This window comes from Mustelus asterias, chromosome 30 (genome assembly GCF_964213995.1).
Source record: "Mustelus asterias chromosome 30, sMusAst1.hap1.1, whole genome shotgun sequence".
In the NCBI taxonomy this organism is placed as follows: Eukaryota; Metazoa; Chordata; class Chondrichthyes; order Carcharhiniformes; family Triakidae; genus Mustelus; species Mustelus asterias.
Window position 1 is genome coordinate 14,648,938 of NC_135830.1, and position 26,236 is coordinate 14,675,173.

At 47.4% G+C, this 26,236-nt stretch overlaps 2 protein-coding genes across 2 annotated transcripts in view; one reads left to right on the plus strand and one right to left on the minus strand.

The window, feature by feature from the left end:
- Positions 1-26,236, plus strand: part of LOC144480817 (uncharacterized) — a 1,107,688-nt gene that overhangs the window by 800,261 nt on the left and 281,191 nt on the right. The window lies entirely within an intron of this gene.
- Positions 21,440-23,854, minus strand: LOC144480908 (putative G-protein coupled receptor 139). Its single transcript, XM_078200536.1, has 2 exons — positions 23,785-23,854; positions 21,440-22,353 (listed from the first exon to the last, which is right to left on the minus strand). The coding sequence occupies exons 1-2, from the start codon at positions 23,852-23,854 to the stop codon at positions 21,440-21,442; spliced, it is 984 nt and encodes a 327-aa protein (XP_078056662.1).

Consider the following 26,236-nt stretch of genomic DNA (forward strand, 5'->3'; position numbering starts at 1 on the left):
GGCGTCCAATAATCGGGAATGGCGCTATATAAATGCAAGTCTGCCTTTGAGAATCTTCAGTGCCAGTCCTCTGGCTACTGATCCCATTCAGTGGAAACAGTTTCTCCCTGTCTGCCATTTCAAACGGTCCCTTCCCATGTTAGGAGAACGGGGAAACCACTAACTCACAGCAACACTGTGTGGATGAAATAGTCAAATTGACTGAATAGAATTGTAAATAGTGTGGTAATGCTAAAGTTCTGGATTTGGTTTTATACAAAATAAAATTACTTTAGATTATATCCAGCACTCGCTGACACTCTAATATAGTGTCGGCTCAGTTTATGCCAGTCTGTTCAGCGCAATTGGTCAGCGCATTCGACTATTAACAGATAGGTTGGTGGTTCGACACCAATCCCCTGGCAGAGTTTTCTATTTTTCCCCATCAGCACTCATTGTCACAGAGTGCCTGGGACCTTGGGCAAAACGAAAAATATTTCTCAAGTGTTGTGGTCTCTACTGTTATCCGGTGTCACCAACATTATTTCTGTAATACATATTAATTCCATACATAATACATGCATCAATATATTTATTTCAAATATGTTATGAAAGTTAAGAATTAGAATCTAATAAGAGTCATGTCTGTAAGTGCTCTTGTGTCAGTTCTCCGCGGGGTGCTCATCTTGAGACTGGCCCCCCGTGTTTTAGATTTCCCGATCAGTGCAAACAATGTCTCGGTATTCAGCAGGATTCAATGAGATATCCTCTCACTTTTTTTAGCTTCAGGTAATTTCAGCGCAATTTACACAGCCTCTCATCCCAGGAGAACTCTCTCATCCCAGGAGAACTCTCTCATCCCAAGAGAACTCTCTCATCCCAGAGACGAACCTGGTGAACCTTTAGTGCACAGTTTCCAGTGCAATGATATTCTTTTTTAAATGTGGATATCAACATTGCACACACTGTGCCACATGTGGTCCCAGTGAAACCCCATAAAACTGTAGCAAGTTTTGTTCTTATTCCTGTATTCCAATCTGCTTGCATGAAAGACCAAACTTCCATTTGCCTTTCTAATTATCGGCTGCACCTGCACGCTAATGTCCCGCGTTCCTTTTACAAAAGCACCCAAGTCATTTTGAACATCATCACTGATAAATCAGCTCACATTTTCAAACATGCTTTGCTCTTTCCTCGTTTACGAACAAGAGAACATCTTGTCACTTTCCAACATTACACCCAATCTCCTCTACCCACTGAGCTATGGAGCCAATTGCTGGGTTCAGCACGGAGTTACTGTATCATCATCAGCGGAACGAGGAACAGGCTGGATTTTCAGGTGGGTGATGTCTGACGGATGTGGAAATGTCTGAATGGAGAAGGACGAGATAGATGCGACTTGAAAGAGGCAGAATTTGACATGTGTCAGCTCCTTTTGTGATAAATGTCTGCCGTGTGTGTGCTGTGTGATTCTTCTTCATAGTCCATTGCTGATGTTTCATCTCTGACTTTTCCAGTCTGATACAAGTTCAACCAGCTGAAAGATCAACGTTGTTTCTCCCTGAACATACACTGTGAGGCGTATTTTGATTCAATGAAGAATTAGATAAGACGTTATTCAGTCCGTGGTGTCGAATCCTGACCATGAGACTTCCAGAATAGATATCAGGGATTTTTAATTCGCTGGTCACCCTCTCTGTTTCTGTTGCGTCATTTCAGATCACTTTCGCTCCAGACCCCACTAATCCCCTGACATACTGACTCCAGACCCCACTAATCAACAGAGCACCGTTACCCAGGTCTTATCCCGGTACCCTGACATACTGACCCCACTAATCAACAGAGCACATTTACCCAGACCCTATCCTTGTCCCCTGACATACTGACCCCACTAATCAACAGAGCACCTTTAGCCAGGCCCTATCCCTGCACCCTAATACACTGACCCCACTAATCAGAGCATCGTTTCCCAGGCCCAAGTCCTGTACCCTGACATACTGACCCCACTGGCCAACAGAGCACCTTTCCCAGCCCCGATCCCTGTCCCCTGACATACTGACCTCACTAATGAACAGAGCACCTTTACCCAGGTCCTATCCTTGTACCCTGACATACTGTGGTCATGATGTGGAGATGCCGGCGTTGGACTGGGGTAAGCACAGTAAGAAGTCTCAGAACACCAGGTTAAAGTCCAACAGGTTTATTTGGTACCAAATACCATTGTATTTGCTACCAAATAAACCTGTTGGACTTTAACCTGGTGTTGTGAGACTTCTTACTGCCCTGACATACTGACAGCACCCATCTGCAGAGTGCATGTACGCAGGCCCTATCCCTGTACCCCGACAGACTGACCCCACTAATAAACAGAGCACATTTCCCCAGGCCCTATCCGTGTACCCTGACAAACTGACCCCACTAATCAACAGAACACTTATACCCAGTCACTATTCCTCTCGCCTGACATACTAACCCCACTAATCAACAGAGCACCTTTCCCCAGGCCGTATCCCTGTGCCTTGACATACTGACCCCCACTAATCAACAGAGCACTTTTACCCAGGCCCTAGCCCTGTACCCTGACATACTGACCCGACTAATCAGAGCAACATTCCCCAGGCCCTATCGCTGTCCCTGACATACTGAACCCATTAATCAACAGAGTACCATTACCCAGACCCGATCCCTGTCCCCTGACATACTGACCCCACTAATCAACAGAGCACCTTTAAACAGGCCCTATCCCTGTACCCTGACATACTGACCCCACTAATCAGAACAACATTACTCAGGCCCTATCCCTGCACCGTGATGGACAGACCCCACTAATCAGAGCACCTTCACCCAGGCCCGATCCCTGTACCCTGCCATACTGACCCCACTGATCAGACCAACATTCCCCAGGCCCTATCCCTGTACCCTGATATACTGACCCCACCAATCAGAACACCTTCACCCAGGCCCGATGCCTGTACCATGCCCTACTGATTCCACTAATCAGAGCAATATTCCCCAGGCCCTATCCCTGTCCCCTGACATACTGATCTCACTAATCAACAGAGCACCTTTTCCCATGTCCTATCCCTGTACCCTGACATATTGACCCCACTAATAAACAGAGCACCTTTACCCAGGCTCTATCTCAGTACCCTGACACACTGACCCCACTAATAAACAGAGCATCTTTACTCAGGCCCAATCCCTATACCCTGACATAATGACCCCACAAATCAACAGAGCACCTTTCCCCCGGCCCTATCCCTGTACCCTGGCATTCTGACCCCGTTAATCAACAGAGCACCTTTAACCGGGCCCTATCCCTGTATGTACCCTGACATACTAAACACAGTATTCAACAGAGTGCCTTACCTCAGGCTCTACCCCTCTCCCCTGACATATTGACCCCACTAATAAACTGAGCAACTTTTCCCAGGCCCTATCGCTGTACCCTGACATACTGACCCCACTAATCAACAGAGCACCATTACCCAGGCCCGATCCCTGTACCCTGACATACTGACCCCACTAATAAACAGAGCACCTTTACCCAGGCCCTATCCCTGTACCCTGACATACTGACCCCACTAATCAGGGCATCTTTTCCCAGGCCCTAGTCCTGTACCCTGACATATTGACCCAACTAATCAACAGAGCACTTTTACACAGGCCCTATCCCTGTGCCCTGACATACTGACCCCATTAATCAACAGAGCACCTTTACCCAGGCCCGATCCCTGTACCTTGATGTACTGACCCCACTAATCAGAGCACCATTCCCCAGGCCCTATACCTGTGCCCTGCAATACTCGACCCACTAATCAACAGAACACCGTTACCCAGGCCCTATCCCTTTATCCTGACATACTGACCCCACTAATCAACCGAGCCCTTTTACCCAGGCCCTATCGTGTGCCCTGAAATACTGACTCGACTGATCAAAAGAGCACCTTGACCAACGCCCTATCCCTGTCCCCTGACATACTGACCTCACGAACGAACAGAGCACCTTTTCCCAGGTCCTATCCCTGTACCCTGACATATTGACACCACTCATTAGCAGAGTATCTTTACGCCGGCCCTATCCCTGTACCCTTGAATACTGACCCCAATAATCGACAGAAAACCTTTCCCCAGGCCGTATCCCTGTCCCCTGACATACTGACCCCACTAATCAACAGACCACTTTTAACAGGCCCAACATAAGAACATAAGAAATAGGAGCAGGAGTAGGCCATCTGGCCCTTCGAGCCTGCCCCGCCATTCAACAGGATCATGGCTGATCTGACGCGAATCAGTTCCACTTACTCGCCTGCTCCCCATATCCCCTAATTCCCTTATCGATCAGAAAATTATCTACCCGTGATTTAAACATATTCAACGAGGAAGCCTCCACCACTTCAATGGGCAGAGAATTCCAGAGATTCACTACCCTCTGAGAGAAGAAGTTCCCCCTCAACTCTGTTCTGAACCGGCCTCCCCTTATTTTGAGGCTGTGCCCTCTCGTTCTGGTTTCCCTTCTAAGTGGAAAGAATCTCTCCACCACTACCCTATCCAGCCCCTTCATTATCTTATATGTCTCTATAAGATCACCCCTCATCCTTCTAAACTCCACCGAGTACAGACCCAATCTGTTTAATCTCTCCTCATAAGCTACACCCCTCATCTCCGGTATCAACCTGGTGAACCTTCTCTGCACTCCCTCCAAGGCCAATATATCCTTTCGCAAATAAGGGGACCAAAACTGCACACAGTCCGCCAGTTGCGGCCTCACCAGTGCCTTGTACAGTTGCAGCAAGACCTCCCTGCTTTTATATTCTATCCCCCTCGCGATAAAGGCCAACATTCCATTTGCCTTCTTGATCACCTGCTGCACCTGCAGACTGAGTGTTTGCGATTCGTGCACAAGGACCCCCAGGTCCCTCTGCACAGTCGCACGATGTAATTTTTCTCCATTTAAATAATATTCCAATTTACTATTATTTCTTCCAAAGTGGATAACCTCACATTTGCTAACGTTATATTTCTTCTGCCAGATCCTCGCCCACTCGCTCAGCCTATCCAAATCTCTCTGCAGACTTTCCGCGTCCTCCACGCAATTCGCTTTCCCACTCACCTTCGTGTCATCAGCAAACTTGAATACCCTACATTCAGTCCCCTCCTCCAGATCATCCATGTAAATGGTAAACCATTGAGGCCCCAGCACCGATCCCTGCGGCACGCCACTGGTCACCAACTGCCAACCAGAAAAGCACCCATTTATCCCAACTCTCTGCTTCCTGTTAGATAGCCAATCCCCAATCCACGCCAACACCTTACCCCTAACTCCGTGTAACCCAATCTTATGCAGCAACCTTTTGTGAGGCACCTTATCGAACGCCTTCTGGAAATCTAAAAACACCACATCCACCGGTTCCCCTCTGTCAACCGCACTAGTGACATCTTCATAAAAGTCCAGTATATTCGTCAAACACGACTTCCCTTCATGAATCCATGCTGCGTCTGCTTGATCGAACCATTCTTATTCAGGTGCTCTGTTATTTCCTCTTTAATAATGGACTCTAGCATCTTCCCAACGACGGCCGTTAAGCTAAACGGCCTGTAGTTACCCGCCTTTTGTCTACTTCCTTTTTTAAACAGCGGCGTAACAGTAGCTGTTTTCCAGTCAGCCGGCACTACCCCAGAGTCCAGCGAATTTTGATAAATTACTACGAACGCATCTGCTATTACCTCAGCCATTTCTTTCAGTACCCTGGGATGCATTCCATCCGGGCCCGGGGACTTGTCTACCTTCAGTCCTATTAGTCTACCAAGCACCACCTCCTTAGTAACAGTAATTGTATTAAGGACCTCCCCTCCCACCAACTCTCGATCTCTAATATTCGGCAAACTATTTGTGTCTTCCACCGTGAAGACCGACACAAAGAACTTATTTAAAGTCTCAGCCATTTCCTCGTTTTCCACTATTAAATCCCCCCTCTCATCTTCCAAGGGTCCAACATTCACTCTAGCCACTCTATTCCTTTTTATAAACTTGTAAAAACTTTTACTATCATCTTTTATATTTTGAGCTAGTTTAGTTTCATAATCTATCTTTCCTTTCTTAATCGCTTTCTTAGTCGTTCTTTGTTTTTCTTTAAAGCTTTCCCAATCCACTAATTCTCCAGTATTTTGGCCACTCTGCACGCATCTGATTTTATTTTAATACTCTCTTTTATTTCCTTCGTTATCCACGTCCGGTTATCCTTTTTCTTACAGTCCTTCTTTGTCACCGGAATATATTTTTGCTGAGTACTTAAAAAAATCTCCTTAAAAATCCTCCACTGTTCCTCAGCTGTCCTACCTACCAGTCTGCTCGCCCAGTCTACATTAGCCAATTCCACCCTCATCCTATCGTACTCCCCTCTGTTCAAGCAGAGGACACTGGTTTTAGACCCTACTTTCTCACCCTCCATCTGTATCAGAAATTCCACCATATTATGATCACTCATCCCAAGAGGATCCTTCACAAGAAGATCCTTAATCCGACCTGCCTCATTGCACAGAACGAGATCCAAGATAGCTCGCTCTCTCGTAGGTTCTGTAACATACTGTTCAATGAAACCATCCCGACAGCATTTCAAGAACTCTTCCTCAAGCCCTCCACGTCCAATTTGAGTCGACCAATCAATATGTAGGTTAAAATCCCCCATGATTATTGCCGTTCCACTTTTGCACGCATCCATTATTTGCTTGTTTATAGCCCTCCCCACCTCTAAGTTATTATTTGGCGGCCTATAGACCACGCCTACCAGTGTCTTTCTCCCCCTACTATTCCTCATCTCCACCCAAAACGATTCCACGTTTTGCTCCTTAGAGCCTATGTCGCTCTCACTAACGTCCTGATATTATCCTTCATTAACAAAGCTACCCCACTTCCGTTTTCTACCTGTCTATCCTTCCTAAATGCCTGATAACCCTGTATATTCAGTTCCCAGTCCCGGTCACCCTGCAACCACATTTCTGTGATGGACACTAGATCATATTCATTTGTATGGATTTGTGCCATCAACTCATTTACTTGGTTTCGAATGCTTCGTGCATTCATGCAAAGTGTCTTTATGCCAGCCTTTTTCTGGACCCGGTTTGTTGAAGCGCTACTAACATCTCCCAAGCCCTCTCCTCCTTTAGCTCGTTGTTTATTCACTATACTCCTGGCATTAGAGTGGACACATCTCAATCCTATGGTCTGACCTCTCCCCTTCTCTGTTCCCAGTCCACCTGCCCTCTTGCACTGCCTATAACCCTTCTCTGTTTGCGAGCTACCTTCCTCACTCTCAGTCACGTCACTTTGATCCCCTCCCCCCAATCACTGTACCCTGACATACTGTCCCAACTAATCAGAGCAACATTCCCCAGGCCCTATCCCTGACATACTGAACCTATTAATCAACAGAGCACCTTTACCCAGGTCCGATCCGTGATCATTAACATACTGACCCCACTAATCAACAGACCACTTTTACGCAAGCCCTATTCCTGTGTCCTGACATACTGACCCCATGAATCAACAGAGCACCTTTACCCAGGCCCTATCCCTGTACCCTGACATACTGACCCCACTAATCAACAGAGCATCTTTGCCCACGCCTAACCCATGGACCCTGACGTACTGACCCCACTAATCAGAGTACCATTACCCAGGCCTGATCCCTGTACCCTGACATACTGACCCCACAAATCAAGGGAGCACATTTACCCAGGCCTTATCCCTGTACCCTGACATACTGACCCCACTAATCAGAGAACGGGAAGTTTTCAGGAGAGGATGGCAACTGTACAAGAAGGACGGGTCACAACTAAGTTGGAAGGGCACGAATATCCTGGCTGGGAGTTTTGCTAGTGCAGTTCGGGGGGATTTAAACTAGTATGGCAGGGGGGAGGGGATCAAAATGTTAGGTCTACAAGTGTAGAGGCTGGGGACGAGCTTGGGGCAGGGACAAGGCTCGCAAAGAAGAAGAGCACTCTGGGGGAGGATGACCTCACTGGGCCTGGAGGTCTGGAGTGCTTATATTTCAATGCAAGGAGCGTAGCAGGTAAGACAGATGAACTTAGGGCCTTAATGCTCACGAGGAATTTGTATATATGGTTGCGGTGACAGAGACTTGGTTGAAAGAGGGACAGGACTGGCAGCTGAATATTCCGCGGTACAAGTGTTTTAGGCGAGACAGAGGAGGGGCCAAAAGAGGTGGGGGAGTAGCAGTATTAGTTGGAGAGCATATTACAGCGGTGCAGAGGGAGGACAATTCAGAGGGGTCGTGTAACGAGTCACTGTGGGTGGAGCTTAGAAACAGGAAGGGCGCAGTCACTATGTTGGGGGTGTACTACAGGCCTCCCAACAGCCCAAGGGAAGTGAAAGAACGGATATGTAAGGAGATACTGGATAGGTGCAGGAAAAATAGGGTTGTTGTAGTGGGAGACTTCAATTTCCCTGGTATAGACTGGAAATCGCTGAGAGCAGGGACTCCGAATGGGGAGGAATTTGTAAAATGCGTACAGGAGGGTTCTTTGGAACAATATGTAGATAGCCCGACTAGAGAGGAGGCTATACTGGACCTCGTACTGGGGAATAAGCCCGGTCAGGTCTTCAAAGTTTCGGTAGGGGAACATGTGGCAAATAGTGACCACAATTCTGTTAGCTTTAGGATAGTGATGGAAAAGGATGAGTGGTGTCCCAAGGGTAAGGTGTTGGATTGGGGGAAGGCTAACTTTAGTGGGATTAGGCCGAAATTGGCAGCTCTTGATTGGGAGAGGCTGTTTGAGGGTAAATCCACATCTGGCATGTGGGAGTCTTTTAAGGAACAGTTGTTAGGGCTACAGGACAGGCAGGTGCCTGTTAAAAAGAAGGATAGGAAGGGTCGGATTCGAGAACCGTGGATAACCAGGGAAATTGAGGGACTGGTCAAAAAGAAAAGAGAGGCGTATGGTAGGTCCAGGCAGCTAAAAACGGAGGGAGCTCTGGAGGAGTACAAAGAAAGTAGGAAAGAACTCAAACGGGGAATTAGAAGAGCAAAAAGGGGTCACGAAATGTTCTTGGCAGACAGGATTAAGGAGAAACCCAAGCATTTTATTCATACGTTAGGAACAAAAGGGTTGTCAGGGAAAAAATCGGACCTCTCAGGGACAAAAGTGGGGAATTATGCTTGGAGCCCAAAGAAGTAGGGGAGATCCTAAATGAATACTTTGCGTCGGTATTCACAAAGGAGAGGGATGTGTTGACTGGGAGTGTCTCGGAGGGGAGTGTTGAACCGTTGGAGAAAATCTCCATTACAAAGGAGGAAGTGTTAGGTTTGTTAGAGAATTTAAAGACTGACAAATCCCCAGGGCCTGATGGAATCTATCCAAGGCTGCTCAGGGAGACAAGAGGTGAAATCGCTGGACCTCTGACGCAAATCTTTGTCTCGTCACTAGACACAGGTGAGGTCCCAGAGGATTGGAGGATAGCTAATGTGGTCCCGTTATTTAAGAAGGGTAGGAAGGATAACCCGGGTAATTATAGGCCGGTGAGCTTGACGTCCGTGGTGGGGAAGTTGTTGGAGAAGATTCTTAGAGATAGGATGTATGCGCATTTAGAAAGGAATAAACTCATTAACGATAGTCAGCATGGTTTTGTGAGAGGGAGGTCATGCCTCACGAACCTGGTGGAGTTTTTTGAAGAAGTGACCAAAATGGTTGACGAGGGAAGGGCCGTGGATGTCGTCTATATGGACTTTAGTAAAGCGTTTGACAAAGTCCCTCATGGTAGGCTGGTGAAAAAGGTTGGATCTCATGGGATAAAGGGGGAGATGGCTAGATGGGTGGAGAACTGGCTTGGTCACAGAAGACAGAGGGTGGTAGTGGAAGGGTCTTTTCCCGGCTGGAGGCCTGTGACTAGTGGTGTTCCACAGGGCTCTGTATTGGGACTTCTGCTGTTTGTGATATATATAAATGATCTGGAAGAAGGTGTAACTGGGGTGATCAGTAAGTTTGCGGACGACACAAAATTGGCAGGAGTTGCAGATAGTGAGGAGAATTGTTAGAAGCGACAGAAGGATATAGATAGGCTGGAAATTTGGGCAAAGAAATGGCAGATGGAGTTCAATCCTGATAAATGCGAAGTGATGCATTTTGGTGGGAATAATGTAGGGAGGAGCTATACGATAAATGGCAGAACCATAAAGGGTGTAGATACGCAGAGGGACCTGGGTGTGCAAGTCCACAGATCCTTGAAGGTGACGTCACAGGTGGAGAAGGTGGTGAAGAAGGCATATGGCATGCTTGCCTTTATAGGACGGGGCATAGAGTATAAAAGTTGGGGTCTGATGTTGCAGATGTATAGAACGTTGGTTCGGCCACATTTGGAATACTGCGTCCAGTTCTGGTCGCCACACTACCAGAAGGACGTGGAGGCTTTGGAGAGAGTACAGAGGAGGTTTACCAGGATGTTACCTGGTATGGAGGGGCTTAGTTATGAGGAGAGATTGGGTAAACTGGGTTTGTTCTCCCTGGAAAGACGGAGGACGAGGGGAGACTTAATAGAGGTGTATAAAATTATGAAAGGCATAGATAGGGTGAACGGTGGGAAGCTTTTCCCCAGGTCGGTGGTGACGTTCACGAGGGGTCATAGGTTCAAGGTGAAGGGGGGGAGGTTTAACACAGATATCAGAAGGACATATTTTACACAGAGGGTGGTGGGGGCCTCGAATGCGCTGCCAGGCAAGGTGGTGGAGGCGGACACACTGGGAACGTTTACGACTTATCTAGACAGCCATATGAACGGAGTGGGAATGGAGGGATACAAAAGAGTGGTCTAGTTTGGACCAGGGAGCGGCGCGGGCTTGGAGGGCCGAAAGGCCTGTTCCTGTGCTGTATTGTTCTTTGTTCTTTGTTCTTAGTTCTTAACCTTAACACAGGCCCGATCCCTGTACAATGCCACACTGACCGCACTAATCAGAGTTACATTCCCAAGGCCCTATCGCTGTGCCCTGACATACAGACACCACCCATTAGCAGAGTATCTTTACCCAGGTCCTATCCCTGTACCCTGACATATTAACCCCACTAATAAACAGAGCATTTTTAGTCAGGCCAAATCCCTATACCCTGACATACTGACCCCACTAATCAACAGAGCAAGTCTGCGCAGGCCATATTCCTGTCCCCTGACATACAGACTCCACTAATCAACAGAGCACCTTTCTCCAGGCCCGATACTTGTACCCTGACATACTGACCCCACTAATCAACAGAGCACCTTTACCCCGGACCTATCCCTGGACCCTGACATACTGACCCCACTAATCAACAGAGCGCCTTTACCCAGGCCCTATCCCTGTACCCTGACATACTGACCCCACTAATCAGGGCATCATTCCCAGGCCATCGTCCTGTACCCTAACAGACTGACGCAACTAATCAACAGAGCACTTTTACACAGGCCCTATCCCTGTACCCTGACATACTGACCCCATGAATCAACAGAGCACCTTTACCGAGGCCCGATCCAAGTGCCTTGACATACTGATCCCACTTATCAGAGCAACATTCCCCAGGCCCTATCCCTGTACCCTGACACACTGACCCCACGAATCAACAGCGTGCCTTTACCCAGGCTCTATCCGTGTGCCCTGACATACTGAATCCACTGATCAAAAGAACACCTTTACGCAGGCCCTATCCCTGTCCCCTTGAATACTGACCCCAATAATCAACAGAGAACCTTTCCCCAGGCCGTATCCCTGTGCTCTCACACACTGACCACACTAATCAACAGAGCAACTTTACACAGGACCTATCCCTGTACCCTGACATACTGAGCATGTTAATCAACAGAGCACATTTACCAAGGCCCGATCCGTGAAACCTGACATACTGTCCCCACTAATCAACAGAGCACCTTTACCCAGGCCCTATCCCTATACCCTGACATACTGACCCCACGAATAAACAGAGTGCCTTAAACCAGGCCCGATCCCTGTGTCCTGACACATGGACCCCACTAATCAGAGCAACATTCCCCAGGCCCTATCGCTGTCCCCTGACATACTGACCTCACTAATCAACAGAGCACCTTTACGCAGGTCCTATCTCTGTACCCTGACATATCGACCCCACTAATCAGAGAAACATTCCCCAGGCCCTATCCCTGTCCCGTGACTTACTGACCCCACTAATCAGAGCAACATTCCCCACGCCCTATCCCTGTACCCTGACAGACTGACCCAACTAATCAACAGAGCACCTTCACCCAAGCCCTATCCCTATGTCCTGACATACTGACCCCACGAATCAGAGCACCTTCACCCAGGCCCGATCCCTGTACCTTGACATACTGACCCCACGAATCAGAGCAACATTCCCCAGGCCCGATCCCTGTCCCCTGACATAATGACCTCAAGAACCAAAAGAGCACCTTTTCCGAGGTCCTATCCCTGTACCCTGACATACTGACCCCACTAATAAACAGAGCATCTTTACCCAGGCCCAATCCCTACACCCTGACATAATGACCCCACAAATCAACAGAGCATCTTTCCCCAGGCCCTATCCATGTACCCTGAAATACTGACCCCATAAGTCAACAGAGCACCTTTACCCAGGTCCTATCTCTGTGCCCTTACATACTGACCCCACTATTCAGAGCAACATTCCCCAGGCCCTATTCTTGTACCCTGACATACTGACTCCACTAATCAAACAGATCACCTTTACCCAGGCCCTATCCCTGTACCCTGACATACTGACCCCACTAATCAACAGAGCACCTTTTCCGAGGTCCTCTCCCTGTCCCCTGAAATACTGACAGCCTCCATCAGCAGAGTATGTTTACCCAGGCCCTATCCCTGTACCCTGACACACTGACCCCAATAATAAACAGAGGAACTTTACCCAGGCCCGATCCCTGTACCCTGACATACTGACCCAGCCAATAAACCGAGCATCTTTACTGAGGTCCAGTCCCTATACCCTGACATAACGAACCCACAAATCAACAGAGTTCCTTTCCCCAGGCCCTATCCATTTTCCTCACATTCTGACCCCAGTAATCAACAGAGCTCCTTTACCCATGCCCATGCCCTATCCCTGTGCCCTGACATACTGACCCCACGAATCAACAGAGTGCCTTTACCCAGGCTCTATCCCTGTGTCCTGACATACTGACCTCACTAATCAACAGAGCACCTTTCCCGAGGTCCTATCCCTGTACCCTGAAATACTGACACTACCCATCAACAGAGTACCTTTACCGAGGCCCGATCCCTGTCCCCTGACATACTGACCCCACTAATGAACAGAGCACCATTCCCCAGGCCCTATCCCTGTACCCTGACATACTGACCCCATTAATAAACAGAGCACCATTCCCCAGGTCCAATCTCTATACCCTGACATCATGACCCCGAAATCAACAGAGCACCATTCCCCAGGTCCAATCTCTATACCCTGACATCATGACCCCGAAATCAACAGAGCACCTTTCCCCAGGCCCTATCCATGTACCCTGGCATTCTCACCCCATTAATCAAGTGAACACCTTTATCCACGCCCTATCCCTGTACCCTGACATGCTGACTCCACTAATCATCAGAGCACCTTTACCCACGCCCTATCCCTGTACCCTGACATATGGACCCCACTTTTCAGAGCATCTTTCCCCAGGCCCTGTTCATGTATCCTGGCATTCTGACCCCACTAATCAACTCATCACCTTTACCCGGGCCCTATCCCTGTACCCTGGTCCACTGACCCCTGTAATAAATGGACACCTTTCCCCGGGCCCTATCCTTGAACCCTGACATACTAAACACAGGATTCAACAAAGCACCTTACCTCAGGCCCTACCCCTCTCCCGTACCATATTGACCCCACTAATAAACTGAGCACCTTTCCCCAGGTCCTATCGCTGTACCCTGACATACTGACCCCACTAATCAACAGAGCACCTTCACCCAGGCCCTATCCCTGTCCCCTGACATACTGACCATACTAATCAGAGCAACATTCCCCAGGCCCTATCGCTGTGCCCTGACATGCTGACCCCACAAATCAACAGAGCACCTTTTCCCAGGCCCTATCCCTGTGCCCTGACATGCTGACCCCACAAATCAACAGAGCACCTTTCCCCAGGCCTATCCCTGTACCCTGACATACTGAGCCCACAAATCAACAGAGCACCTTTCCTCAGGCCCTATCCTGTACGCTGACATACTGACCCCACAAATCAACAGAGCACCTTCACCCAGGCCCAATCCCTCTACCCTGACATACTGACCTCAATAATCAGAGCACCTTTACCCAGGCCCTATCCCTTTGCCCTTACATACTGACCCCGCTAATAAGAGCAACATTCCCCACGCCCTATTCCTGTACCCTGACATACTGACCCCACTAATAAACAGAGCACCATTCCCCAGGTCCAATCTCTATACCCTGACATCATGACCCCGAAATCAACAGAGCACCTTTCACCAGGCCCTATCCATGTACCTTGGCATTCTCACCCCATTAATCAAGTGAACACCTTTATCCACGCCCTATCCCTGTACCCTGACATGCTGACTCCACTAATCATCAGAGCACCTTTACCCACGCCCTATCCCTGTACCCTGACATAAGCACCCCACTTTTCAGAGCATCTTTCCCCAGGCCCTATTCATGTATCCTGGCATTCTGACCCCACTAATCAACTCATCACCTTTACCCGGGCCCTATCCCTGTACCCTGGTCCACTGACCCCTGTACTAAATGGACACCTTTCCCCGGGCCCTATCCCTGAACCCTGACATACTAAACACAGGATTCAACAAAGCACCTTACCTCAGGCCCTACCCCTCTCCCCTACCATATTGACCCCACTAATAAACTGAGCACCTTTCCCCAGGTCCTATCGCTGTACCCTGACATACTGACCCCACTAATCAACAGAGCACCTTCACCCAGGCCCTATCCCTGTCCCCTGACATACTGACCATACTAATCAGAGCAACATTCCCCAGGCCCTATCGCTGTGCCCTGACATGCTGACCCCACAAATCAACAGAGCACCTTCTACCAGGCCCCATCCCTGTACCCTGACATGCTGACCCCACAAATCAACAGAGCACCTTTCCCCAGGCCTATCACTGTACCCTGACATACTGACCCCACAAATCAACAGAGCACCTTTCCTCAGGCCCTATCCCTGTACGCTGACATACTGACCCCACAAATCAACAGAGCACCTTCACCCTGGCCCAATCCCTCTACCCTGACATACTGACCTCAATAATCAGAGCACCTTTACCCAGGCCCTATCCCTTTGCCCTTACATTCTGACCCCGCTAATAAGAGCAACATTCCCCACGCCCTATTCCTGTACCCTGACATACTGACCACACTAATCAACAGATCACCTTTACCCAGGCCCTATCCCTGCGCCCTGACATACTGACTCCACTAATCAAACAGAGCACATTTACCCAGGCCCGATCCATGTCCCTTGACATACTGACCCCACTAATCAACAGAGCACCTTTTCCCGAGGTCCTATCCCTGTCCCCTGAAATACTGACCCCACTAATAAACAGAACATCTTTACTCAGGCCCAATCCCTATACACTGACATGATGACCCACAAATCAACAGAGCAACTTTCCCCAGGCCCTAACCATGTACCCTGGCATTCTGACCCCATTAATCAACAGAGCGCCTTTACCCGGGCCCTATCCCTGTACCCTGACATACTGACCCCACAATTCAACAGAGCACCTATTCCGATGTCCGATCTCTGTACCCTGAAATACTGACACCACTAATAAACAGAGCATCTTTACCCAGGCCCAATCCCTATATCCTGACATACTGACCCCACAAATCAATGGAGCACCTTTCTTCAGGCCCGATCCCTGTACCCTGGTATACTGACCCCACCATTCAACAGAGCATATTTTCCCACGCTCTATCCCTGTACCCTGACATGCTGACCCCACTAATCAACAGAGCACCTTTACCCATGGCCTTTCCTGTACCCTGACACACTGACCGCACTTATCAACAGAGCACCTTTACCCAGGCCCGATCTCTGTACCCTGACATACTGACCCCACTAATCAACAGAGTACATTTACCCAGGCCCTATCCCTGTGTCCTGACACACTGACCCTACTTAACAGAGCACCTTTGTGGATGTGGATATATGTGTAGTGATGCTTGGATAGTGATGTCTTCCTTAATTGTAGAAACTATTAATAATCTAATGCTTACAGTATTATAGTATAAGTGAGTATAAACTATTGCCTGGCTCCTGGCAGTTGGGTGAGGTCATGTGATGGTATGGCCTTGTTCTGCAAACAACTGCCTGCTATGATAAGCTGAATGCAGCTGCGATCACTTATTATCACACAAGTGTTCTGTGTTGCAGCATACGTGCAGAGAATTTGACTGGCCAGTGAAGGGCAGAGGAGTGCATGAAGTATTATTATCCTCTGATTGGTAACAAGTATATTGGGGCTATAGCTGGTAGGCTATCGGGCCGCTTGCATGCGTTAGAAAAAAAGTATTTGTATTGTAACAAAACAAAGAAGTGCCTTCAGTCTCCCCTGAGGACTGCAGGCTTTGTTAGCCTGCATCATTAAGGAAGACTGACCCGACGTTGTAACATAATGAACTAAATGAAATAAAGAGGTTGATTCAACGTCTGGAGTTGAATCGATTTGTTGTCGAACCAAGCTGGATGGAGTGTAATTTGAGATTATCATTTGGTGTCAGAAGTGGGATTCCAACGGTCGGCAGACGACAGAAAACGGCATTAGAGTGAGCAGCATCGAGTCCGGGACTGAGGAACTGGCCACCCAAGTGTGTGAGTACTGTTGATACAACCACTTGGTTTTCCTCTGTCCTGTCATTCTGGTGTTTGTTGACCTTTCGTTTGTTGTCGCCAGCCGCCCCGACGGAATAGCCTGTGATTTCATCAGCTTGTGCAACTCCAGGTCGGTTGTTATTTGGGTCACTGTGAAAACGGTGAGGTATAAAATAAGTAGTCAGTGAATAATTGAGCAGAACCGTAATTCACTGAGGGTCGCCGTTGATCGGCGAGGGTCACCAGGAAACTGGTGCGGTGGTGATAGAATTGTTAGAGCTCGAATTGAATTTACCGGGATATTGAGTGAATACAACAGCTAGTTTTAAAATGGGGAACTATTTGGAGACAACCAATCAGACAAATTCAGCCTTACAAACGCTTTGCGAGAAATATCCGGATAAAGCCACCAAATTGAGACAATTGTCGGGGGCATTGACCCATAAATTAGGGCTATCCGAATGGCCCCCAGGAGGGACCAGAAATATCCATCTTGTTAAAGCTGCGCAGCAACAAATTTGGCGAAAATAATATGGGAAGGAAGATGAAGGAGCTTATAGGATTATGGTTACAACATTGTCAGGAGTTGAAGGAGCAGAGTCACTTATCCAGCTGGCAGGACAATGCTGTTAAGTTGGGAATAGAATTAATGGAGGGAGGGACTCCAAAACTAGTTGAGGTGTTGAAAAGGGAATGCTTACATAAGAAACGCTCTCTTGAGGATTGTGAGGCTTCTGAGATAGGGAAAATGATGGATGGCATTAAGGTCACTGATAATGATACAGATAAGGATCTACACCATTGGATGACGGGGGCAACTACACCTCTTCCGCCTCACCCGCCTCAAGAGCAGCCCTTGCAGTGATTAAGTGCGCCGCCCATACCGCTGGTAAAGACCCTGTCACTTTAGGTAACCATAGGGCAGATGAGGCGGCCAAATTGTTTTTTAAAGCTTGTCAGATGATTGTGCCCCGAATGATGATGCAGGGGAAAAGTCTGGACGCAGATGGCCCTGCCTCTGAGAAACCCATGCCAACCATCGATGATGATCTTCGATTGCAACAGCAAGCCTTGCCTCGCGATAAAGATTTATGGAATGTATTGGGCTATAGGGTGGACCCAGAATCCGGAGTCTGGATCACCCCTGCTAACCAAACCTGTGTGTCCGATACTTTGGCTCTCTGGGTAATTGATTGTGTACACTTTGCAACTCACTGTGGTGCAAGGTCTCTTAGTGATTTACTCCTCACTTCCTGGTGGCATCCTCGCCTACAGGCCATGGCACAAAGTCTAAGCCTCCGCTGTTGGATATGCCAACAGCATAATCTGGGCAAGAGTGCGCCCTGTGACCTGGGTAAGACTCCCCTGCCGGCAGGCCCCTTTGACACCCTGCAGATGGACTTCATTGAGTTGCAGAGATGTCAGGGGTATAAATATGTCTCAGTAATCGTGGATGTCTTTAGTAAGTGGACTGAAGCATATCCTACATCGGATAACAAAGTGACAACTGTCGTCAGGATTTTACTGCGCGAAATTGTGCCTCGATTTGGCATCCCGACCTGAGTTCTGACAATGGCCCACATTTTATTGCATAGGTCAATAAGGAGCTGTGCGTCCAGCTGAATATTCGCCAACAGCTCCATTGCGCTCACCATCCCCAAGCTGCTGGTGTAGTCGAACGTTCCAATCAAACGCTCAAAACCAAGCTGGCTAAACTTGTAGAAACTTCAGATCTGTCTTGGGTCAGACTACTCCCTGTAGCTTTATTTCAAATACGAACCACCCCTGCAGGACCGTCCTGTCTCTCGCCCGCGGAGGTCTTGTATGGTCGACCCCTGCAGAACCCTTGGGATGATGGGCAACGACGCCCGTTCATTTCCATCATATGACGGATGAAATGACCTCTTATATCCTCTCCCTTACCCACTCTTTCCGCCATCTCCACTCGCAAGTCCGGGCTGCTCACGGTAAGCCACCTACCTTAACCACTCCCACTAAAGTAAAACCGGGCTCATTTGTCCTTATCAACAATTGGAGTCGCAAGCATTTAGAGCCGCGGTGGGAGGGCCCATTCCAAGTCTTGTTAACCACCCCTACAGCGGCTAAGGTGGCGGTTCGCGATGCCTGGGTCCACCTCCACCACTGTAAATTGATCGGGCAAGCCGAAGCCTAAAAGAATTGAGGATGACAGGGAGGAGGATTTTACGGATGATTAGTATGAGAGGCGGTACCGGGTGACATGCTCTTTACTCTGTGGTTGTTATGCTTGTCGTTATGTTTTTGTCCCCTCCAGGTGGTGGTCAAGTGTCAAGCTCATCGGCTTGGTGTTCCGTGTTGTAAGAAGGGAGGGGTTGGGGATGCTCCACAGTTTATGTGTGCCAGGATCACCTCTGCCTGAGTAAGTATTGCCATCAGCATAAATGTAGGTACAAAGCCCAGAGAGATGAGGTAATCTGTAAGTGTTTGAATTCGACCTGCATAGCTTTGCGAAAAGGGGAAAATCTAATTTGTGGCTATATGAATGGCACCCACCTTCATGCTTACGGTAGGGACTTTACGATAGTACAGATTAATGCAGAAGGAAGACTGACGGTACCATCCTGTACAGGTTCCAGATCCCTGTTCTTGGGAACCGATGATACCTATCACCAGGTTCGAGCCAACGGGACATAGCAAAAGTGTTCAGAGACCATGTACACTGAAACAGGGTATTTCTTCTTTTTCAATGGTACGGCCATCAATTATTTGTCCTACCCTTACCCCCGTTCAGTGGCAACAGGGACCACTTCCCAGCATGGTTCCTTGTCCGAGCCATTGGGGGCCTCCACGTCATCGCCATAGAAGGCCAGAGCGGCAGTTATCGGAGGAGGTTTGCACTGACTACAAGGAAATAACTGCCCCCACTCCTGGTCAGGCTGCTGGCTATGGAGCGGCGGGTTTCTTTTCCTTTGGAGCCGTCCCAGGGCGAACGGCTGCAGATAATTGTAATTACATTGCTTGCGGCCTTACCGCCTTGGGAAACGCTACAAGAGGGGCCCTCCAGGTCATCACCGCCCAACCAGAGAAACTCAGGCTGTATGCCCAGCAGAATAGATATGCCTTGGATTACCTGCTGGCTCGACAAGGAGGCCAGTGTGCCATAGTGAAGGATCACTGCATACTGGGACTAGATGAGGTCACTACTAATCTCACTAATTACCTGAACCAAATTGACCAGCAACTAGGGTCGATGAGAGAGGGCAAGGGATTAGGGGAATGGAACCTGTCAGGATGGCTTGGTTGGTTAATGAATGTGGGATTATATGCCATACTCTTGGTTCTGTGTATAAGTATTGGAATTGGCATTGTAAAGTGTCTCATCGCACGGGTGATGACCACCTTGGAATCGATAGGGTCACGACCGACTCAACCGATGATGTTCGCCGCGAGTGAGGAGGAAAAGGACAAGGAATACCAACCCATACTGGACGACGAGGTGCTGGAGGAAACCCGACGAGAAGTGGAGGCAGAATTGTATGCGGAGGATGAGAGAGATAAAGTAATATTGGACTTGATGAAAATACAATTGTAACCTGAATTGAACAAGCCACGACAATGTCAGTGGTTATAACAGAATGATAAAAGTGGGGAATGTGGATGTGGAAATATGTGTAGTGATACTTGGATAGTGATGTCTTCCTTGATTGTAGAAACTATTAATAATCTAATGCTTACAGTATTATAGTATAAGTGAGTATAAACTATTGCCTGGCTCCTGGCAGTTGGGCGAGGTCATGTGATGGTATGGCCTTGTTCTGCAGACAACTGCCGAAGATAAGCTGAATGCAGCTGCGATCACTTGTTATCACACAAGTGTTCTGTGTTGCAGCATACGTGCACAGAATGTGACTCGCACGAGGAGTGCACGAAATAATATTATCCTCTGATTGGTAACAAGTATATTGGGGCTATAGCTGGTAGGCTATCGGGTCGCTTGCATGTGCTATGAAAAAAAGTATTTGTATTGTACCAAAACAAAGAGGTGTGTTCAGTATCCCCTGAGGACTGCAGGCTTTGTTAGCCTGCATCATTAAGGAAGACTGACCCGACGTCGTTAAATAATGAAATAAAGAGGTTGATTAAACACCTGGAGTTGAATCGATTTGTTGTCGAACCAAGCCTGATATAGAGTAATTTGAGATTATCATAACCATTAAACATCTCCCACTGCCTTCTCTTTCTAGTATGCATTTCTCCCTGATCAGATCCATTCCCCCTGACACTGAGCATAACCCCAGGGACCCTCTCTCCCTGTTCTGTTCTCTCTGTTACCATCCATCTGAAATCACGGAAAACCCATGGGATCTGCCTTGTTCCCATCTGCCATTTAATATGCAATATTGTTTAGTAGATAACATTTATTTTGTTACTCCTCATATACCACATGTTAATTCTGAATGCTGCTGTCAGAGGTTGGTGTTGTAAATGGCTTTATGTTTCTGACTTTACATGGCAACGTTTATTTTCTTTGTGTAAGAACGGGAAATATTGTGACGGTATCCTGTTAATAAAGAAGTAAAGGTTCAAACTTGACTTCTGTAAACAAACCATTACTGGCCATTAACTGGATCATACAATACCGTGCAACTTAAAACAACTGGTGAAAATGGAGAAGGGAAAAAGCAGAACCTTCTTCAGTTCATTTCGGAACTTGGTTTGGGATACTGCATAGATAAAGGTGTTGTTGCAGGAACTGAGTAACTGCAGCATGTTTGTAGTTTCTTGAAGGATGAAGTGCGGGTCATTGAAATCCAGGCCGGTGAAGTAGGCCTCACCCGTAATCCGCACGTAGAGGAAATGTCCGACGTATGTGACCCACAGGAGGAGGAAACTGAGCGAGATAGTGAACAGCAACACAATGGATCTCTTGCGGTTTGCCATCTCTGCATCTCCATGATTCTCGGCTCTCCGGAGCCTCCTGCGGGCTCTGCTGGCCACTAAAATGTGCTTCACGGTTAGGGCGTTGGGAATCAGAATGAGGAGGAATGGGAGAAAGGGCGTTAATATATGGTCCAGCCAGTCATAGGCCTGCCAGGTGGGCAAAGAGTAATAGCTGGACATAATCTCACAGAACCAGGGTACCCCGTCCAGTATGTACAAGGGCTGATAGGTGAGGTAGAAAGGAATGTTCTTCACGTAGCTTAGAGTACAGACAAGTCCTATAACCAGCAATGCTGTTTTCTCAGTGCAGTATCTGGCCTTTAGTCTCTGACAGCAGATGGCCACATAACGGTCTAAGGTGAAAGCCACTGTCAGCCAGACTGAACCATCCCGGGTTGCATACACCAGCACAGTGCTGACAGCGCATCCGGGGGTGGTAGATAGGACACTGTACCGAAAATAAATGCCACCTATCCGGTTGAGGATAACAGCAGTAACCATGACAAGAAAATCAGTCACCGCTATCGCCACTAGATAGTAAGTGATGCACTGGGAGAGTCCACACCGTCCACGGGATAGGATGATGATCGCCACCAAGTTAGCTGTAAGAGAATAAAAGGAGAAAGACGTTACCAAGTGGACAGCAAAAAACAACTACTCCCTGATCCAATCAGTTACTGAAACCCTCCTGATCCGTCTATTTGCCACCTCCAGATTTCAGTTATTCCAAAGCCATTGCTACTTGTTCCACAGCCACTGCTGGATCAAACATTTGTCAATTCATAGAATATACTAATCAGTCCCTGTCACAAACACCAGTCTCCGACAACTGATTCAGTTCTTGTGGCTAACCATCATCTGAGGCTGGTAACTCTTTACAATATATGTCCTGTTTTGACAGTGGGCTGAAATTGCAGATGCCACATTCCTATGTTGACCATAAGTGGCAGGTGGCACAGTGGTTAGTACTGCTACCTCACAGCGTCAGGGACCTGGGTTTGATTCCAGGCTTGAGTCACTGTCTGTGTGGAGTCTGCACGTTCTCCCCGTGGCTGCGTGGTTTGCTCTGGGTGCTCTGGCTCCCTCGCTCAATCCGAAAGATGTGCTGCTTGGGTGCATTGGCCATGCCAAATGCTTCCTCTGTGTATCAAAACAGGCGCCAGAGTATGGGGACTGGGGATTTTCACAATAACTTCGTTGTTGTGTTAATGTAGGTCTACTTTGTGACCAATAAATAAAAATAAGCACGAACGCAACTTACATTTACTTTCTAATACAGTCCATGGTGTCGCCTGTGCCTTAGCGTAACTTCGATTAAAATCCTTTATTATATCTCGGCTCACGACCATAGGAATAGGTTCCTGCAGCCTCAGTGAACGGTAACCGACCCAAAAGATTTGTTCCCAATGCTTATACTCATGCCACACCCATTCAGCCATCATCACTAAGCTTGCTGAACTATTTTGGACAATTGCCCAGTTCCAGCTCAGTTTCAGTATTCCCTCCACAATGATCTATTAAGTCGTTAGCCTCGTCAGCCTCGCCACTCCCTATCCTTGTAATATGCTGCAACCCTAAAGCAATCTGAGCGGCTATCGTACATCTAAATCTGCCCTCGTGTCAATTCCAGACATTAACGATCCATCGCTTTCAGTTATCATTTTAGCTGCCTACACTCTTTTGCCTGGAATTCCCATCTTCAAATTATCATTTTTCCTCTCTCTTACCTTATCTAAGATTTATTGAATTAACGTACCGCTTTGACCAAACATTTCGTAATTCTGCTTGATGTACATTTCTCTGGTTCAGTAGAACTGTTGTATAATATAGCGTGTGTACAATGTTACAGTTATAATTCATATTCCTGCATTCTAATAAACAGTTGTTCAAAAAGTGTGAAGTGCAACATACTGAACTGCGTATTGCCACACACCATAATGCAAATGGAAGCAATGCACCCGAACACACGAAAATACAATGAGGCCTTTTCACCACCATACAAATGAATAATTTAACGGGGATTCCTTTCTTACCTGGGACACCAATAGCAGCGAGCATCGGATAATAAATAGCATAAAATGGTCCATTCGCTGGCCCATGCATCGCCAGAAACTAATTGAATTCTGCAAGTTGCACACACTATCTGCGCAAGAGCCTCCAGAGGGACAGTTAAGTTACAACATCCACTTTATTAACAGGTCAGAGAACAAACAGATTAAAGGATGATCTCATATATTTCGTTTGTTACATTTGTAAGGGAGATTAATCCATTGCCGATGTGTGTGAATTGCTGTCCACAAATTTACCGTCACTCCTCGGCTCACACCATGTCCTAGCATCTCCATCAATCAGAACCCATGTTTTGTATACTGAACTGAGGTCCCATCTCTAATGAAAAATCATCTCTTCCCATCCCACCATGATGTGGTTATAGTTGGCGGATGAGTTAATGTGTTTGGCTTACTTGGTAACTTTCTGGTGCTTAGTACTCAATTGCTGTAAGACCATAAGACCATAAGACATAGGAGCGGAAGTAAGGCCATTCGGCCCATCGAGTCCACTCCACCATTCAATCATGGTTGATTTCAACTCCATTTACCCGCTCTCTCCCCATAGCCCTTAATTCCTCGAGAAATCAAGAATTTATCAATTTCTGTCTTGAAGACGCTCAACGTCTCGGCCTCCACAGCCCTCTGTGGCAATGAATTCCACAGACCCACCACTCTCTGGCTGAAGAAATTTCTCCTCATCTCTGTTCTAAAGTGACTCCCTTTTATTCTAAGGCTGTGCCCCCGCGTCCTAGTCTCCCCTGTTAATGGAAACAACTTCCCTACGTCCATCCTATCTAAGCCGTTCATTATCTTGTAAGTTTCTATCAGATCTCCCCTCAACCTCCTAAACTCCAATGAATATAATCCCACGATCCTCAGACGTTCATCGTATGTCAGGCCTACCATTCCTGGGATCATCCGTGTGAATCTCCGCTGGACCCGCTCCAGTGCCAGTATGTCCTTCCTGAGGTGTGGGGCCCAAAATTGCTCACAGTACTCCAAATGGGGCCTAACCAGTGCTTTATAAAGCCTCAGAAGTACATCCCTGCTTTTGTATTCCAAGCCTCTTGAGATAAATGACAACATTACATTTGCTTTCTTAATTACGGACTCAACCTGCAAGTTTACCTTTAGAGAATCCTGGACTAGGACTCCCAAGTCCCTTTGCACTTTAGCATTATGAATTTTGTCACCGTTTAGAAAATAGTCCATGCCTCTATTCTTTTTTCCAAAGTGTACGACCTCGCACTTGCCCACGTTGAATTTCATCAGCCACTTCTTGGACCACTCTCCTAAACTGTCTAAATCTTTCTGCAGCCTCCCCACCTCCTCAATACTACCTGCCCCTCCACCTATCTTTGTATCATCGGCAAACTTGGCCAGAATGCTCCCAGTCCCGTCATCTAGATCGTTAATATATAAAGAGAACAGCTGTGGCCCCAACACTGAACCCTGCGGGACACCACTTGTCACCGGTTGCCATTCTGAGAAAGAACCTTTTATCCCAACTCTCTGCCTTCTGTCTGACAGCCAATCGTCAATCCATGTTAGTACCTTGCCTCGAATACCATGGGCCCTTATTTTACTCAGCAGTCTCCCGTGAGGCACCTTGTCAAAGGCCTTTTGGAAGTCAAGATAGATAACATCCATTGGCTCTCCTTGGTCTAACCTATTTGTTATCTCTTCAAAGAACTCTAACAGGTTTGTCAGGCACGACCTCCCCTTACTAAATCCATGCTGACTTGTCTTAATCCGACCCTGCACTTCCAAGAATTTAGAAATCTCATCCTTAACGATGGATTCTAGAATTTTGCCAACAACTGAGGTTAGGCTAATTGGCCTATAATTTTCCATCTTTTTTCTTGTTCCCTTCTTGAACAGTGGGGTTACAACAGCGATTTTCCAATCCTCTGGGACTTTCCCTGACTCCAGTGACTTTTGAAAGATCATAACTAACGCCTCCACTATTTCTTCAGCTATCTCCTTTAGAACTCTAGGATGTAGCCCATCTGGGCCCGGAGATTTATCAATTTTCAGACCTTTTAGTTTCTCTAGCACTTTCTCCTTTGTGATGGCAACCATATTCAACTCTGCCCCCTGACTTTCCTGAATTGTTGGGATATTACTCATGTCTTCTACTGTGAAGACTGACGCAAAGTACTTATTAAGTTCCTCAGCTATTTCCTTGTCTCCCATCACTAGATTACCAGCGTCATTTTGGAGCGGCCCAATGTCTACTTTTGCCTCCCGTTTGTTTTTAATGTATTTAAAGAAACTTTTACTATCATTCCTAATGTTACTGGCTAGCCTACCTTCATATTTGATCCTCTCCTTCCTTATTTCTCTCTTTGTTATCCTCTGTTTGTTTTTATAGCCTTCCCAATCTTCTGACTTCCCACTACTCTTTGCCACATTATAGGCTCTCTCTTTTGCC